This window comes from Theobroma cacao, chromosome 1 (assembly GCF_053813885.1).
Source record: "Theobroma cacao isolate CCN51 chromosome 1, ASM5381388v1, whole genome shotgun sequence".
Classification (NCBI taxonomy): domain Eukaryota; kingdom Viridiplantae; phylum Streptophyta; class Magnoliopsida; order Malvales; family Malvaceae; genus Theobroma; species Theobroma cacao.
In genome coordinates, this window is record NC_142639.1 from 8252909 (window position 1) to 8268029 (window position 15121).

A 15121-nucleotide genomic window follows, 5' to 3' on the forward strand; every position below is an offset into this window, starting at 1 on the left:
TAAGGACCTTGAAATGTATGATAACCAGATTGTGTGGGGTGTTATGAAATTAACAACGTAGCTTCGTCAAGGTAATTTGTTGAAACCAAGGTAACGGAAAGAAGATATTCAAATAACACAGTTATGGAGAATTGATATTCCAAAAAGGTAGCCTATGTTGCCTAAAGCCATTGATAGGTGAATTCAAATTAGATGTTGATAGAAGTTCAAAGGATAACTTTAAGAATGTAGCTGGAGGGGGTATTGTGTGATCATATAGATACACTTATTTTTGCGTTTTTTGAAAATCTTGGACCTATTGATTCTCTTAAGGCAAAATTATTAGCCTTACATAGAGGTCTTCTTATATGTTAACAATATAATGTTTCTAAAGTGTGGATTGAGATGGATGTTTTGGTAGTGGTATAGCTGATACAAAAGGGCAGTAAAGGATCACATAATATGCGATAGTTGTTGGTGACTATAAGGAAGTGTTTGCCAACAATTTCTTATAGGATTTCTTACGTTCGTTGGGAAGGAAACCAAACAACGGATTATTTGTCTAATCTTGGGTATCCACATCAACAACTTCAAGTTTTTTCTCAACCTCGAGGAAAATAATGAGGTATTCTATATTAAGATAAAATTAACTTACCACGTGTTAGGTTTGAATCCTTTAATTTATATTAACGTTATTTACTAACTTTTATCATCTTTTTCTTTTTCCAAATTGATAAAATAAAAATTGTATTTTAATTTCAATGAAAAAATAAGGTAAATTTTAAAATGAAAAATTTGACAAATGTCACATAATGTACTAAAATGAGCATACGCCATATTCCAAAATTTCCTACATATTTTAAAAGAATTTAAATGAAATTGCTTAAATGAAGTTCATAAAAATTTCAAATAAATATAAAAAATTTCACTATATTATGCCTCAATGTTGAAATTTGCTATTTTATTTCAATTGGGTTGAATTCTACCATCATACTATTTTTTTCCTTTGAATAAAAATTAATGGAATGGTGCACTTGAAGTTAGGTGACCACTATCTTGGGTATTTTTGATGAGCTGGTAATGAAAAATTGATAAAAATACTTGAAATTAAAAAAAAATTGATGTGTTAATAATTATAAGGTTGGACTAAATACTATAATTGTTGCTTCTTCAAAACTTATACAAATTGCATATAATATTCCCTAATCCACTTACTAATTTTTTATTGTTAATTTTTGTTCAAAAATTTTATTTTTAGACCAAAAATTCCCACTTTTTGGTTTTAATAGAAGATTTAAGTTCTTGACACTTGTGGCTTTTATATTTTTACTATTTATCTTTAATTTTTCTTCTTTTTATTCATTTTTAAAACATAAAAACAAAGAAAAAAAAACCAATCCAAAAAAATTTCAAAAAAGATAAAATAGAAAAAAAAAAGGAAATATTACAACAGAAAGGAATTATTGTGACGGAAGGCTCAAGTTTGAATCAGCCTGAACCAAAGCCACGCAGGAAGGGAAAGAGAGTGGTGAAAGAGGGAGGGCCACTCAACGCAAATTCGTAAACCCTAATAACCTCTCTCTTTCTCTTCTTCTTCAAAATTTTTAGTAACTTTTTTTTTTATTGATCGATTGAGAATTGGGGAAAAAGTTGAGGAAATGAGCAGCCAAGCGGTGCCTCCTCCGCCTGCATCCCGCAGGAATTCTAACAAAAGAGGACCCTCCGCTCCTAAGAAGTCTCACAGCTCCGACAACGCTAAGCCCACTTCTCCATCGTCCGTTTCCTTTTCTTACGTTTCCTATTTATTTACATGAAAAATGTGTTTTCAATTTTTAATTTGCCAAACGGTGTCTTAATAACGTAGAAGCTCAATTTTTTTTTTTGGTCAGTTCCGTTGGTGGTGAGAGGACGGTGAAGAAGCTTAGGTTGTCCAAAGCCCTCACCATCCCGGAGGGGACCACTGTGTCTGAGGCTTGTAGGCGGATGGCAGCTCGTCGTGTGGATGCTGTGTTGCTCACGGATGCCAATGCCTTGCTCTCTGGGATCATTACTGACAAGGTTTTTACCTTTTTTTTTTTTTTCCCTTTCAAGTGTTTTTATCGGTCCCGTGTTGTTATTTTAAACGTATGTATGTATATATGTCATTGCCAGGACATTGCCACTAGAGTAATAGCAGAAGGGTTGAGGCCTGAGCAGACAGTTGTATCTAAGATTATGACACGCAGTCCAATATTTGTTACCGCAGACTCTTTAGCCATTGAGGCTCTTCAGAAGATGGTTCAAGGTACTTGAGGGTGTTATTTGTATGTAGTCTAATTGACAGAACCTGATTGAAACTGATTTTTTTTTTTTAATTTGAAATTTGTTGTTTAGAAATAATTGGAGGTTATGCAAACGAGGTTGGACAGAAAAAAACTATTAGAATTTGTTTTTTGACTGCATTTGGAAGGAGCTTTGATGTGTATGTAAGGGTTGACATTGAATGGTGATAATAAGCATTCGAAGAATCTTGCTTTCTTTTATGACTGCTAGAGTTGATATGCTGAAAGTTGTAGGTAGCTTATAGCTGTGAGAAAGATACCAGACAAGGCCAAGATTTGGTGTTGAAATTAGATTTTATGCGGGGTCTTGTTATAGCTCCAACCAAAACAGAGAAATTTGAATCTTGTTGAGGCTGGTTTCACAGGTTATGTAAGGAATCATCTGTTAGCATCAAACATTAGGCTTTGGCTTAACTGTTGGAAGAAGTGGAGGTTGTATGCAGAGGGCTGACTTGGGGTGACTGTTGGACTTTGGTAAAAGGGTATCTTTGTTTATTTTAATTACTATTACAATAACCTTCAACTATCAGTATGTCTGTATTTTTTTAAATATCCAGGGACATTTTTGAATTTTCCATTGTCCAAAACTACTATAGGGTTTCCCTAATTAACTGTAGAACTGGAAGCAATGACTGAATATAAGCCAGAGCCCAGCTAAGGCTAGTTGCAATAGCAATAATGTTTTGTAAACTTCAAGTGCTAGTGTACACATTGTCTAGTAGATCTCATTGACTGGTGTTTTTGACAGGAAAATTCAGACATCTTCCTGTTGTGGAAAATGGAGAAGTCATTGCCTTGCTGGATATCACAAAATGCCTTTATGATGCTATCTCTCGAATGGAGAAAGCTGCTGAGCAAGGAAGTGCAATTGCTGCAGCAGTGGAAGGGGTTGAACGCCAATGGGGAAGCAATTTATCTGGTTGGTTAATACGTTTTCCTGTGGGCTAATTACCATAACTTTGTAATGGATCAATACCACTGCACGCATATCTTTGATAAGCTCTTATAATTGCCTTTGTTGTACCAACATCACTCATCAATGCAGACACTGACTGATGCTTCTTCATAGTTGTGAATGCATGTGAAGTGTGAACATTCTTGTTCATTCTTTGCTATTATTATGATATAAATGTCTGTGTCAGTGGAATGGATTATTAGCATTATTTTATACCAAATTTATGTGTTCTTTTATTTCACTCAAAGTTGGCACTTGGAAATGACCATAATTGATATGAACTATTATGATATGCATTTTTTGTTCTGTTTGCATTTTTGGCACATAGAAGTGATCCATTTTGTTCAATTGAGATAACCAACATTTTCACATGATAAAATTTCTAGATTTTGATGCTTAGTGTGATGCCCTTTTTATCTGTGTTAGATGTGCATGGATATAAATTTTTTTTCTTTTAATTGCCCTTTTTAAATATTATTTCCTGTTTTTATGTGCTTATTTTATATTTTTTTATTGGGCTAATTTTTGCCTTACTACTTGGTGCATAGTGGAATTGTGTTGGTATGCCCCCTAGTAGGTTCTTTTTCAGCCATAAAACATTGATTGATATTGTTGTTCTATCACAATTTATTCTTCAAATATGAACTTGCTTTGCATGCTGTTTTGAACAGAAGAAGTTAGTTACTAGTTGTTGTGTGATGCATCATAAATGCACTACTTGGTGGACAAGGCTCCAATTTAGTGTCTCACTCTTACTCTCCCTCTCTTGTGAAGTTGAGATTTGTAGTTAAATTTAGACATCTGCGTTCAGATCTAAACTTAAAATTTTAAGGAACCTTTTTCCACCCGTAGTTTCTTATTTAAAATTTTATAGGAGCCATATAATTTCATTTTTCTCAAGGAGTACATCTAGTTTTATTCCTCTGGTATGCTAAGCATAAAAAGTATATCTTTGCTAATGGAAAAATATATCTTATTAAAATTGAAAATAATGATTCATTTAGTTTAAGTCCTCTATGGACTTTGTTTTGCTGGGTAAACTATATAAGTTTGAAGTTTCATAGAAACAATGTCTTTTTCTATTCTTAGAGGGTGTTTGAAATGGAAAGTTTCCATGAAATTTTTTGGAATTTGTATTGGCATTCGAAGTTTCCTGTTTGGAGTGCAAAATAATTTCAAGTACCTACTAACTTGAAATGCCTCCAATTTGGGGAACTTGGTTCGCACATAGAGGGTGGGTATTTCCTATTTCCAATTATTTTAGAAATTTCCTCTAATTTTGTTGTAAAAGTTCCTTCACTCTTTTAATCTTTTGGACAAAAGTAGGTCTTGTGCCTGAAAGTAAAACAACAGGGTTATTCTTGGTGTTTTGGCAGTTATTTATGGACATTATTCCGGAGTAGGAAGAAAAATACTTTTGCTTTTGTAAGTACTATTCACCAAATGGTTTACATGTTGATGGATGATAGATCTTGTCGATTACCATTGTATTTAGGATTTGTGTTTGAAGGTATCTATTTTTGCTTTATGTTCTTAATGTGAATGGTTTATGCTTGTCAGCACAGATGAATTTTTGGTTAAACAAATAATTTTTGTATTTAATTTCTAGGTGCTCGGATGTATTTTTAAAATAGATTCATATATATATTCAATTTGTTTTGTGCTATATATATATATATATATATATATGCATATTTAAATGAAGTACTTGAAACTCAGTTATGTTATTTTAGTTTTTCTTTTTAATTATTGACAGTGTTATAAATTGTACATAGTTGTGCATTTGATAGTAGAGGTTGAATGACTAATAAAATTGCTTAAACACTTCTACCACCACAGGGCATTCTAGGAATTTTATTGTCATGGAGTACTATTCCTGTCACTTTGTAGTGTTGCATCAAACATAATTTGGTCCCATATTTTATAACCTTTTTCATTAAATAAAAAAAAATTCTTCTCAGGAATTTGAAGGTTAACAATGAGGGAAGTGTGTCATGCATTGGCTAACTGGAAAATACTTCTTTTACCTAGAGCAGTTTGGCTAGAGGCAAAGCGATATTAGGAGAAGAATAGCTGCCTTGCAGGATTCTTGACCTACAACTAGACTCACTTTGCTTATTAAATTTTGGTCAATTGGTTATTATGTTGATGCGTTTATTCTTCTTGATTCCAGGGTCTAAATTGTGATGTTGGAAGTTGAATAGCTTTAGAATAGCAAATTTTATGAGTTTCTGGGCCATCAGAAGACTAGATAATGATATACGCTATGAAATTGGTTTTACAGAAATAAAACTATCCTTTACCATGATTTGGTTAAATCTTGCATGAGGGAGAGAGGCAAAGAGAAAGGAATGAGTTTTGACTTGTGTTGACTGATACAGGAACCGAGGTCGTGGAGAAGATAAGAAAGGAACTTATACAACAATGTTTTCCCATCTTGTCGGTGGTGAAGGATGATGTGATCTTGGCTTCTATAGATTTTCAAGATTTATTGGTCTTTGGTGACCTTAAATGCAAGAAGTAGTATGGAGAAGATGAAGAATCAGGGAGGAGAGGGGGGAAGAGGGAGTAAGGGAGGAGTGGTGGGGAGAGAGACTCATGGATTCAATGCGACACCATGCCTTTATCTGTGACAGTAGTGCTACTGGTGAAAAGATGGCAGTGAGTGGTGGGGGCTAATAGCCATTGTAGGTTGTTGGTTTTTTCATCCCTTTTCTTTTTCTCAGACTGAAATTGGCTTTAAGCCTTTAAGAAATCATTTTAAAAGTTATGAGCACTAATCTTGTTGTAAAACGGACAATATTGGGCCTTAATGAAATTATTTTTTTAGGGGGTGGGCTTGGGTGGGTGGGTGGGATAAACAACAACAATCATCTTGTCTGTAGCTATGTATAGGTGCTGTGTCTTGACTTGTCAGGAATGCTGTGTTTGACATCTTGTGTCCCTATTGGCACTTGACGATTGTGTCCATGCCTGTAATATATCATTCATACAATTACTTTTTTGGTGTGAAGAAATTATTTGTTAATTTTTATGGTTATTAAAACCTTCATTGCTGGTATTTTTAATTTATAGATTGAGAGAGACGGCATATTTCAAGTCACACAAATTAAAACTTCTGTAACCTTCTAGTTTTCCTTGTAATGATATGTCCATATATCTATATATATTGAAAAATGTTCATATGTAGTGTCAAAAGTGTGTGTAACCTTTCTGTATTTCTGATGATCAAGCGTACTGGAATAGTGCTCTCACAATATGATTAAGGTATTTTGAGAAGATTGAAACCTGTAGCTTCTTGATTAACATTTTGTTTTATTACTTTTTATTTCAGCTCCATATGCCTTCATTGAAACTTTGAGGGAGCGGATGTTCAAGCCATCCTTGTCAACTATCATTGCTGAAAATTCAAAGTATTTTTATGTCTCAGCTGTCTAATAGCCTGTTATTTACAAATACAATTTCCTTATATGGTCAATGCTGGTTTTGTCATTTGTGTTACCAGTTCTTATAACTTTGTCCTTTTTCAGGGTTCCAATCGTATCATCATCAGATCCTGTCTATGTTGCTGCCAAAAAGATGAGGGAGTTGCGGGTTAATTCAGTTGTTGTTGTGATGGGGAACAAAATTCAGGGGATACTAACGTAACTTTTTTTTGAACTCTTGAAACCTTTCATGACTTTATTATTATTTTTTTGTGAGATATTCTGCACCACCGTATGTATTTGGTGTGGCTTTAAAGGTCTCTTTGGATATATATTGTGATTGCTTATGGTTGCTTTACTGCTATGCACTGCAGTTCAAAGGATATCCTTATGCGAGTTGTGGCACAAAATCTATCTCCTGAGCTAACTCTGGTGGAAAAGGTTCATTCTAGATATTTTTGGTTTGATGTACATTATAGTCTTTGCCATTCATCCTCCACTGATATGTACAGGAGATATCAACATTGAATTTTAAAAATTATGTAGGAAAAATTTATATTTGTTTATTTTAATATATTATAGAACTGAGTTTGAACTATCTATTATGCACGAATACTTTAGCAGATACCTTGAGCATTGTATATTTGTATTATCATGCTTGATAATTTTCAGGAATAGATTTTTATCATGGAGAATCATCCTGATAATGGTTTGGAAAGTATATGACGGGCTATCTATTGTTTCTTTACGTATAAATGTTATTAGTGGCTTTCTAGAATTTATTTGCATGTTTTGTAATTACCAGTTTTTAGTGGTGTTTGCGTTTTGGATTGGTAATTCTAGTTATCGTATAGCTTTACTGTGGACAGTTATCACTGGTTTATGTTGCTTAGTCTATTATAAACTATGCAGTAATGATTGAATTAAAATGGAACAGGAAAACTTTTTGATTCTGTTAAGTTTTAATTTTTACGAAAGGATCAGTTGGCTATACATTGCACCTTAACTTACTTTGCTGAATTGTATTGCTGATATCTGACTTCTGTTTTGAATATATATCATCTATTCTTGACATGAGAAATGGGTCCAAGACGTGATCTGCAACGTTTGAGCATAAATTGTTTGTGGTTCCTAACTTTTGATACTTGTCATAATCACACTAGTTTTTTTCTTTATATCCAGGTGATGACACCAAACCCTGAATGCGCGACAATAGAAACAACAATCCTTGATGCACTGCATATAATGCATGATGGGAAGTTTTTACATCTTCCTGTTCTAGACAAAGGTTAGCTTTCCTTGTTTTAGTTCTTTTTTAGAATCGCAATTTTTTCATGTTGATGTGCATGGAGATGGCTGTTGTGCAGATGGAACTGTTGCTGCATGTGTAGATGTTTTGCAGATCACTCATGCAGCGATTTCTATGGTATGTATTTTATGTATATCAAACTCTGATGTATTTTATGTACATGCATTGTATACTTAGGCCATGCCTGTTAGGCATTAGGGGGAATTGTTGGCTGTTACTTTTGCTACTTGCTTTTGCTTCGTACAAAGTCCGCTAAGAAGCAAACTGTAATTGATTTAAAAATGAAGCAATAACTAAAATCTACACCAATCCTAACATAACTATTCTATATAAAAAGTAAAAGCATGCATTTTGTTCTCCCAAAAATGTAACTATGACTTTTAATTATTAAGAAAGTTTGTTTCTTTTTTACTTTTTGCTTTTTTACTTCTGAAAAGGAATTAGCACAAGAAACAACAAAACAGAGCCTTAATAAACTAGTTTTATGTTTACTCTGATCTTGGAAGTTTCTTTGAACCCTATGTGTGAGGAAGAGCATAAACCACATTCCAACTAATTCAAAGTTTTGATATGTTGGTGTATTCATAGGATGCATGCTCATCAACTGGAAATTATTAGATAGATCCTTCCTACAACATTAGCCATAGGCTTGACAAATCAAGATGCGAGACGCAATTAAATTAAAAGTCACCATGTGAGCATGTAAGGGTCCACTGGTAATGATAATTGTCATGTTAGATTAATGAAAAGTATGGATCTATGCACGGTTACTTGGCAACTTTTAATACATGTCACATCTTGAATTTTTGGGCCTATAGTTGAAATTGTAGGAAGGTTTTATCGGGTAATTTCTCCATCAACTATTAGAATCTGCTATGTTATTGCTGTTATCCTCTTTTATTTTTCTTTGTTAAAATTTTTTCCTTCCAATACTATATATCATGATTAAAGGTCCTCTTCCAATTTTGGTTAGAGCCAATTTGTATGTTTTGGTCTAAAGTCACCCCACTCTTCCACAAAGCAGGACTGTAGCAATCTTTTAGATTGACTGAAAACATTAAAGTGGGAATGTGGTCATGAAGGTCTCTTACCCCTCCCTTTTGAGCCCACCTGAAGTAGGGGGCCTATTATAAAAAATGAGCCAAAATAGTGCTTTAAACATTTTAATTGTGCCTGGACTGAGAGCTGAGTTAGGTTAGAGCTTGATCCTGGATTATGAACCTGACAAGCGGGGCTTGAACAGGTATATTCAAGCTTCAAAAGCATGGGGACTATGCCTTGATCTCTTTAAAATTTTTGCAAGTTGAGCTTGAGCAAGAAAATTTTGGCTCAGCTTGACTCTTTTTAGCATTATTCTCTACCGTTAAAGTGTGCAAAATTTTTGTTTTGTTAATTGATGGACTATATAGATGACAATATGAAATAAAAATTCATCAAACAATAAAAAACCAAGTTGAAAATCAGTATTCACATGTAAATTATATGTTGTTGAAATCCTTAATGTTGCAAGTGATGGAGACCGTTATGAAAACTACTTTTATTCAAACCTTCTCATTGTGTTTAAGTCCCAAGGACCGACCATCAACACTTTATGCCATGAGCTTTTTCAGCACCTTCCCAGATTTCGTGCTTCTATATAGGGCTATATATAGGTTAAATTATGGAGTTGTTGGATATGGTCCTGACTCATTCCATTGCACATGGGTATGTTATTCACAAGTAACGAGCAAACTGTTAAGGGGCCATTTGGTTCACTTCATATAAGATTACACCTCAGAATCTTTTTGGTTCTGAGAATTATGTCGTTTGGTTTGTTTGACATCTTTGATTTTGGGTATGTAAGATTCTTGATTTTTCAGAAATGTGGGCATTTATGGGGTAATCTCATACCCGCCCTCCTCTTAGGTTATCTTTTTTTTCTGAGGGAATCGAATTTTTTTTACTGTATTGCCCCTATTTGAACATTGTTTTGGTCCAAATTGCTCTTGAAATGTAAGATAAAATTACAAGAAAGCCAATTTCCAGTATTTTATTTTATTTTCTCAAATCAAACCCAAATACTTTTTGATATAAATGTAAAACATAATTTTGTTATAAAATATTCATTTTTGCTTTTATTTTCTAATATTCTCAAAGCAAATATTACCCAAAATTTTGTCATAAAATCTTTTTTTTTTCTATTTTTCTAATTTGAGTTTTCTTTCACTACCCCATCTAAAATTTTTTTATTATTTGGCAAGTGGAATTTATGGTTAAATGCTTGTATACCTGTTAAAATTATTAATTTAGTATTGTATAATGACTATTTGTAGAAAATTATGCAAGCTTCTTATTATATTGGGATTTGGGAGGGTATTTTAATGAAATGATCACTATGAATGTTGCATGCCTAGGTCTACCAAATAAGGAAATACTATATGCAGGGTGTATTAACCAAACACAATATGACATATTATCATCAATTTGCTGTAGGAATCTCTGACGAAGGAACCTGATTTCCAAAGGGCATCTAAGATGCTACGGACCAAATGGCCCTAAAAGGAAAGTGCCTAGAGTGTGTTGAACGGAAAGGCATAAAGGCTTAAAACCCTCCCTTGTTCTTTGATGGGGATTTTAAATCCCCCTATCAATGAATTCACAACTTTTTTAAAAAAAAGGGAAAAGTGCCTTGTAATATAGTTACCAAATATACTATGTAATATTTTATTTATTTAAATTCGGCTAATGATGTTTCATAATTTCTTTAGCCTTCTATATTTACTAATACAAGGGTGTCGAACAGTTTTTACCTTCACCTTTTTAATTTTTTTCCACCCAAATTTCAACTTTTTGAAGGTTGAAAATAGCTCTGGAGCTGTTAATGAAATGGCAAACACAATGATGCAAAAATTCTGGGACTCTGCCCTTGCTCTAGAGCCGCCAGATGATTATGACACACAGAGGTATTACTCTTTCTGCCTCACTTATGGTCCCAACCTGTTATACTCTGGAACCAACCCTGCAGAATGTTCTTTTCAGTGAAATGTCTGCAATCATGGCATCAGATGGTGGAGATGCTGGAAAGCTATCATCTTATCCTTCTCTGGGCCTTGGAAACTCATTTGCTTTTAAGTTTGAGGATCTTAAGGGTCGTGTACATCGATTCAATTGTGGTACGTAGCAGTTTAGGTGAAGATACTTGCAAAAGAAATTGATCTGAAATTCTTAATATATATGTCATTTCACACCTATAAGCACCAGTACACTGATTTTTTAATGCATATCTAGAACTTTACTATTGAAAAGAAACAAATATTCCATAGCAGAATATGATGTAAACATGTTTGCAGGCTTTGCTACTATTTTTTTTTCATAATGTTGCATGTATGCGAAAATAACATATTTATATTTTGTTCTTTAGGTACTGAAAATTTAGATGAGCTTTTATCGGCTATTATGCCAAGAATTGCTTCCAGTAATGATCATGGTCGTCCTCAGCTTTTGGTGAGTTGTTGGATTTATTTATTCCTTTTATATTTTACTTTCTGTGGTTTTGTCTAACTTTCTTGTTTGTACTCATTTATTGATTTTTTACTTTTAATTTAGTATGAAGACGATGAAGGTGATAAGGTTTTACTCGCCACTGATAGTGATCTTATTGTTGCTGTTAACCATGCCAGATCACGAGGACTGAAGGTAACTAATTGTTTGTGTGGTTACTTTATATTGGACTACTTGTTCTCTCTTGTTTAACCATCCTATTTTATTGCTGCTGTTGGTTTCTTTTTTCTTTTTCTTTGTCTTTTTAATAAATATTTGTGTAGAACACATTTCATAATTTTTTACTATAACAATACAAGTTCACGGAGCCCAGCTTCAGGATGTAAGATTGGCTTTATTGAACTTGAAAGTTTGGTTTTAGTTGATCTCACACATGTTGGAACTTTGTTGAAGGTTCGGTTGTCTGTGGCCTAGAGTGATTTTCTAAGGAGGCTCTTGCTTAGTTCTTTACTTGGGCTCGAGATCAAACCCTTAGGAGAGTGACATAGGAAAAAGATAAAAACTGTTGATATGAGAAATAAAGAGCCACAATTGGGAAAGACAGTGCTTGATCCTGATATTATTCAATAATACTAAAACTGAATCCTCTGCACTGTTCTTCAAACAGTATCTCTCACGTAACTACTGTTCTAGGAACAGTAATATCTAATTTTTTATTTTAAAATATTTTGTGGTTTTTATGCTTTCTTGCTGGCTACTTTGGCTTCCTAAAGAGGATGCATTATCAATGTGGAATTGCTCCTGACACAGCAGTCATGACAGATTGGCAGAGTTTAGGGTGTTTTTTAGGTTGGAACTATGTAAAAAATAAAATAAAATAAGGTTTGGAGAGATCTTGGCCATTTATTTCTTAGCTTTAACCAATTTTCTCAAATTTCTACAAATTTTGTCGTATTGGATTGGGGTATTTGGGATCAACGGCCACTTAACCTATTTAATGACTTAGTGGGCATCATTTCTGAAATTGTTTTTTTTTCTATATATTTTTTTATGCGTTCAATTTATGGGCCCTAAAAGAAACAAATTCAGTCTATATATAAAGATTTAGCTTTAAACTCTGAGATATTCATTTACAATATCTACTTTGATTATGATTGATAGTTTATATTGATATCAATAGATTATGTTTGTCTGCTTTATTTCGATGATAATGGAGAAAATAGATCTAGAAGGCATAAATTTATAATAGAAGATAAACAAAAGGATTTTTGAGGTAAATAGCAGATAAAATATTTATTTTCTAATTTTCTTGCTTCGGCTAAACCTTCTCTTTACTTCCATATATTATATTTGATATTAAACTGAAATTTTGTAATTTTCGTTGCAATGTGTGAATTTAAATCTTGTGTCATTCGAATGTATAACTCTCTCTTCCTTTCTCCCAGGTTTTAAGATTGCATCTGGATTCTGCTGATTCTGATCAGCAGAAAATATCACAATCAAGTATAACTTCCAAGAGAACTGGATGGGTCTCTTTGCGCTCTGGCTTATTGGCAGGTGTGGTTGTCATAACTGGCATCAGTGTGCTTGTCTACTTAAAGCGCTCAAAGTCGTGAGGTTGTGCTGAGTTTTTCTGAGAAGTCGAAAATGTTATAAATCATAACATTGATTATTTAGCGGCTTTTATCAGCATTTGAAGGTTAGGAAGGAAACAGGAAGTTTTGATACGAAGTAAGTTGAAATCACCAGTTGAGCTGGAGACGAGAAAAGAAGAATGAGCAGAGAAACGGTTGGAGCTGCTGTTGGTGTCCGGTGGCAGGTGTGATACTCATGCTTGTTTTGAGTACAGTACTCACAGAAATCAATTTTGTTCCACATGTAACTCACAATCTATTCCTCCAACATGTCCACATAAGGATAAACAACAATTGTATTTAAACATTTGGTAACACTACTTTGGTTGTATAAGTCAATGAAGGCACTGCTTTTACTCATTAGGCTCATCCGTCTGAACATTTAATAATCTATGAGGTTTCCCCCCCTCCCTTTTTTGGAGGGTGACATTGTTTGAGAGATGAAAGTTGAGACAGGATATTATGTCTTGATGCAGCAGAGTAAATTTTGAGGTTAAATGTGGTTCATAGCCCATATTTTAAAGTCAGTATATATATATATATATATATATATATATATATATATATATATATATTTTTTTTTTTTTTTTAAATTTTTAGAAAATGCATTAAAATATTTATACACTTTTTATTGTTAATTTTTTTATGCGTGTGAAACGTTGTTAATATTTTTTTAAAAGGAGGGAGATTTGAATTTTATTTTTTAAACATGAAAATTATATACCAATTAATGAATCAAACATTCGAGTACAATTATTGTTGATATTTTAATTAGATTAAATTTCATCTAGTTCTTCAAGGTTTTATCAAAATTCTATTCAAGTCTATTAGATTTGAAAATAGATATTTCGGCTCAAAAATATCAATTTAGTATCTATTTGGTTTGGTTTTCTCTTTTCAGTTTATTTATTTTTTGAAAGTAAAAGCTAAAATAAACAAGATTTTAAGAAATTTAAAAAAAATAATTATTTTTAAAAACAAAATTTACAAAAAGAATTTCAAAAATAGCTTTAGAGATGAGTTTTTTTTTCTTTTCTTTTCTCTTTATTTTAGAAATACATTAGGTTTTAAGAAGAATTTTTCTTTTTATTCTGAAAATGTTCTCATTTATAAAAAATAATCTTAACATTACTCTCTCAAAAATTACTTCCTTTCTCAATGAACTCCCTCCTCTCCTTCTTTTAAAAATAAACTTTATGTTATATAAAAATATTTTTTATATTTTAAAAAATTTATTTTAAATTGATAAAAATAAAATTAGAACAAAAAAATTCGTAATTAATAAAAAGTTATTTATTAAATACCCTTTATGGTAATTTTAATTAAAATTAAAACTTATATAATTTGCTTTGTCAAATAATTTATTTATAAAAGCAAATTTATCAAATAACTTTAACTTAATTTTAAAAATTATTATTTTTAGTAAGAGCTTCATAATTATGCATTTATTATTACCCATAATAACTCTCAATTGTTGAGGAAAAAAAACAATTTTAAAGATTTTGACAAGAAATCACTTCTTTAAGAAGAAAAAAAAATCGAAATTACTTCTAAAAAAAATTTACTTATCATATTAGCCAATAATGTTATTTTGATTTTTAACATATATTCATCCCTAAAAACCAGTATATAGTCATATTAATTAACTCGTTTATTATTTTGAGACTGAAATATTTATTTTCAAATTTAACGGACTTAAATTGATTTGGATGAAATTTAACCTTTTTGATTATTAATTAATAAAATATGCAAACCAAAACAAGTAAACCGTTTTTTGAAAGTCGGTCCGCGCGCTATCCCCCCCTTCTCTCTCTCTCTCTCTGCCTTTTGCAGTTTGAATTTGCAGATTATCAGCCATAATCCCTTTATTTTGCTTTGAATAGCGCTGTAACTTTTTCTTTTATTATTATTAATTATTACTATTATTTTTACTCCTCTAGAATTTCACACTTTTCCCATTTCGGACATACCCTCAATATTGTCTCTCCTCCTTTATCTTTTGGATTCTTGTGCTTTTC

The 15121-nt window shown here is 32.4% G+C and overlaps 1 protein-coding gene across 1 annotated transcript; it reads left to right on the forward strand.

Annotated features, from left to right (window-relative positions):
• The first annotated feature begins 1441 nt into the window (after nt 1-1441).
• LOC18611967 (CBS / octicosapeptide/Phox/Bemp1 (PB1) domains-containing protein) lies at nt 1442-13463 on the forward strand. Its single transcript, XM_018129980.2, has 14 exons — nt 1442-1753; nt 1869-2037; nt 2131-2263; nt 3049-3219; nt 6590-6668; nt 6786-6899; nt 7055-7121; nt 7863-7968; nt 8048-8106; nt 10825-10931; nt 11008-11141; nt 11390-11472; nt 11575-11664; nt 12915-13463. Exons 1-14 carry the CDS (start codon nt 1638-1640, stop codon nt 13083-13085), a joined length of 1599 nt encoding a protein of 532 aa, XP_017985469.2. The 5' UTR covers nt 1442-1637; the 3' UTR covers nt 13086-13463.
• Nucleotides 13464-15121: the final 1658 nt, after the last annotated feature.

What these genes read in the sequence shown, in the direction of transcription:
- LOC18611967 (XM_018129980.2), top strand. Translation starts at nt 1,638, where the DNA reads ATGAGCAGCCAAGCGGTGCCTCCTCCGCCTGCATCCCGCAGGAATTCT. An exon ending in CTCATGCAGCGATTTCTATG is followed by an intron (nt 8,107 to 10,824) that starts GTATGTATTTTA and finishes AACTTTTTGAAG; the next exon opens with GTTGAAAATAGCTCTGGAGC. An exon ending in ATGGTCGTCCTCAGCTTTTG is followed by an intron (nt 11,473 to 11,574) that starts GTGAGTTGTTGG and finishes CTTTTAATTTAG; the next exon opens with TATGAAGACGATGAAGGTGA.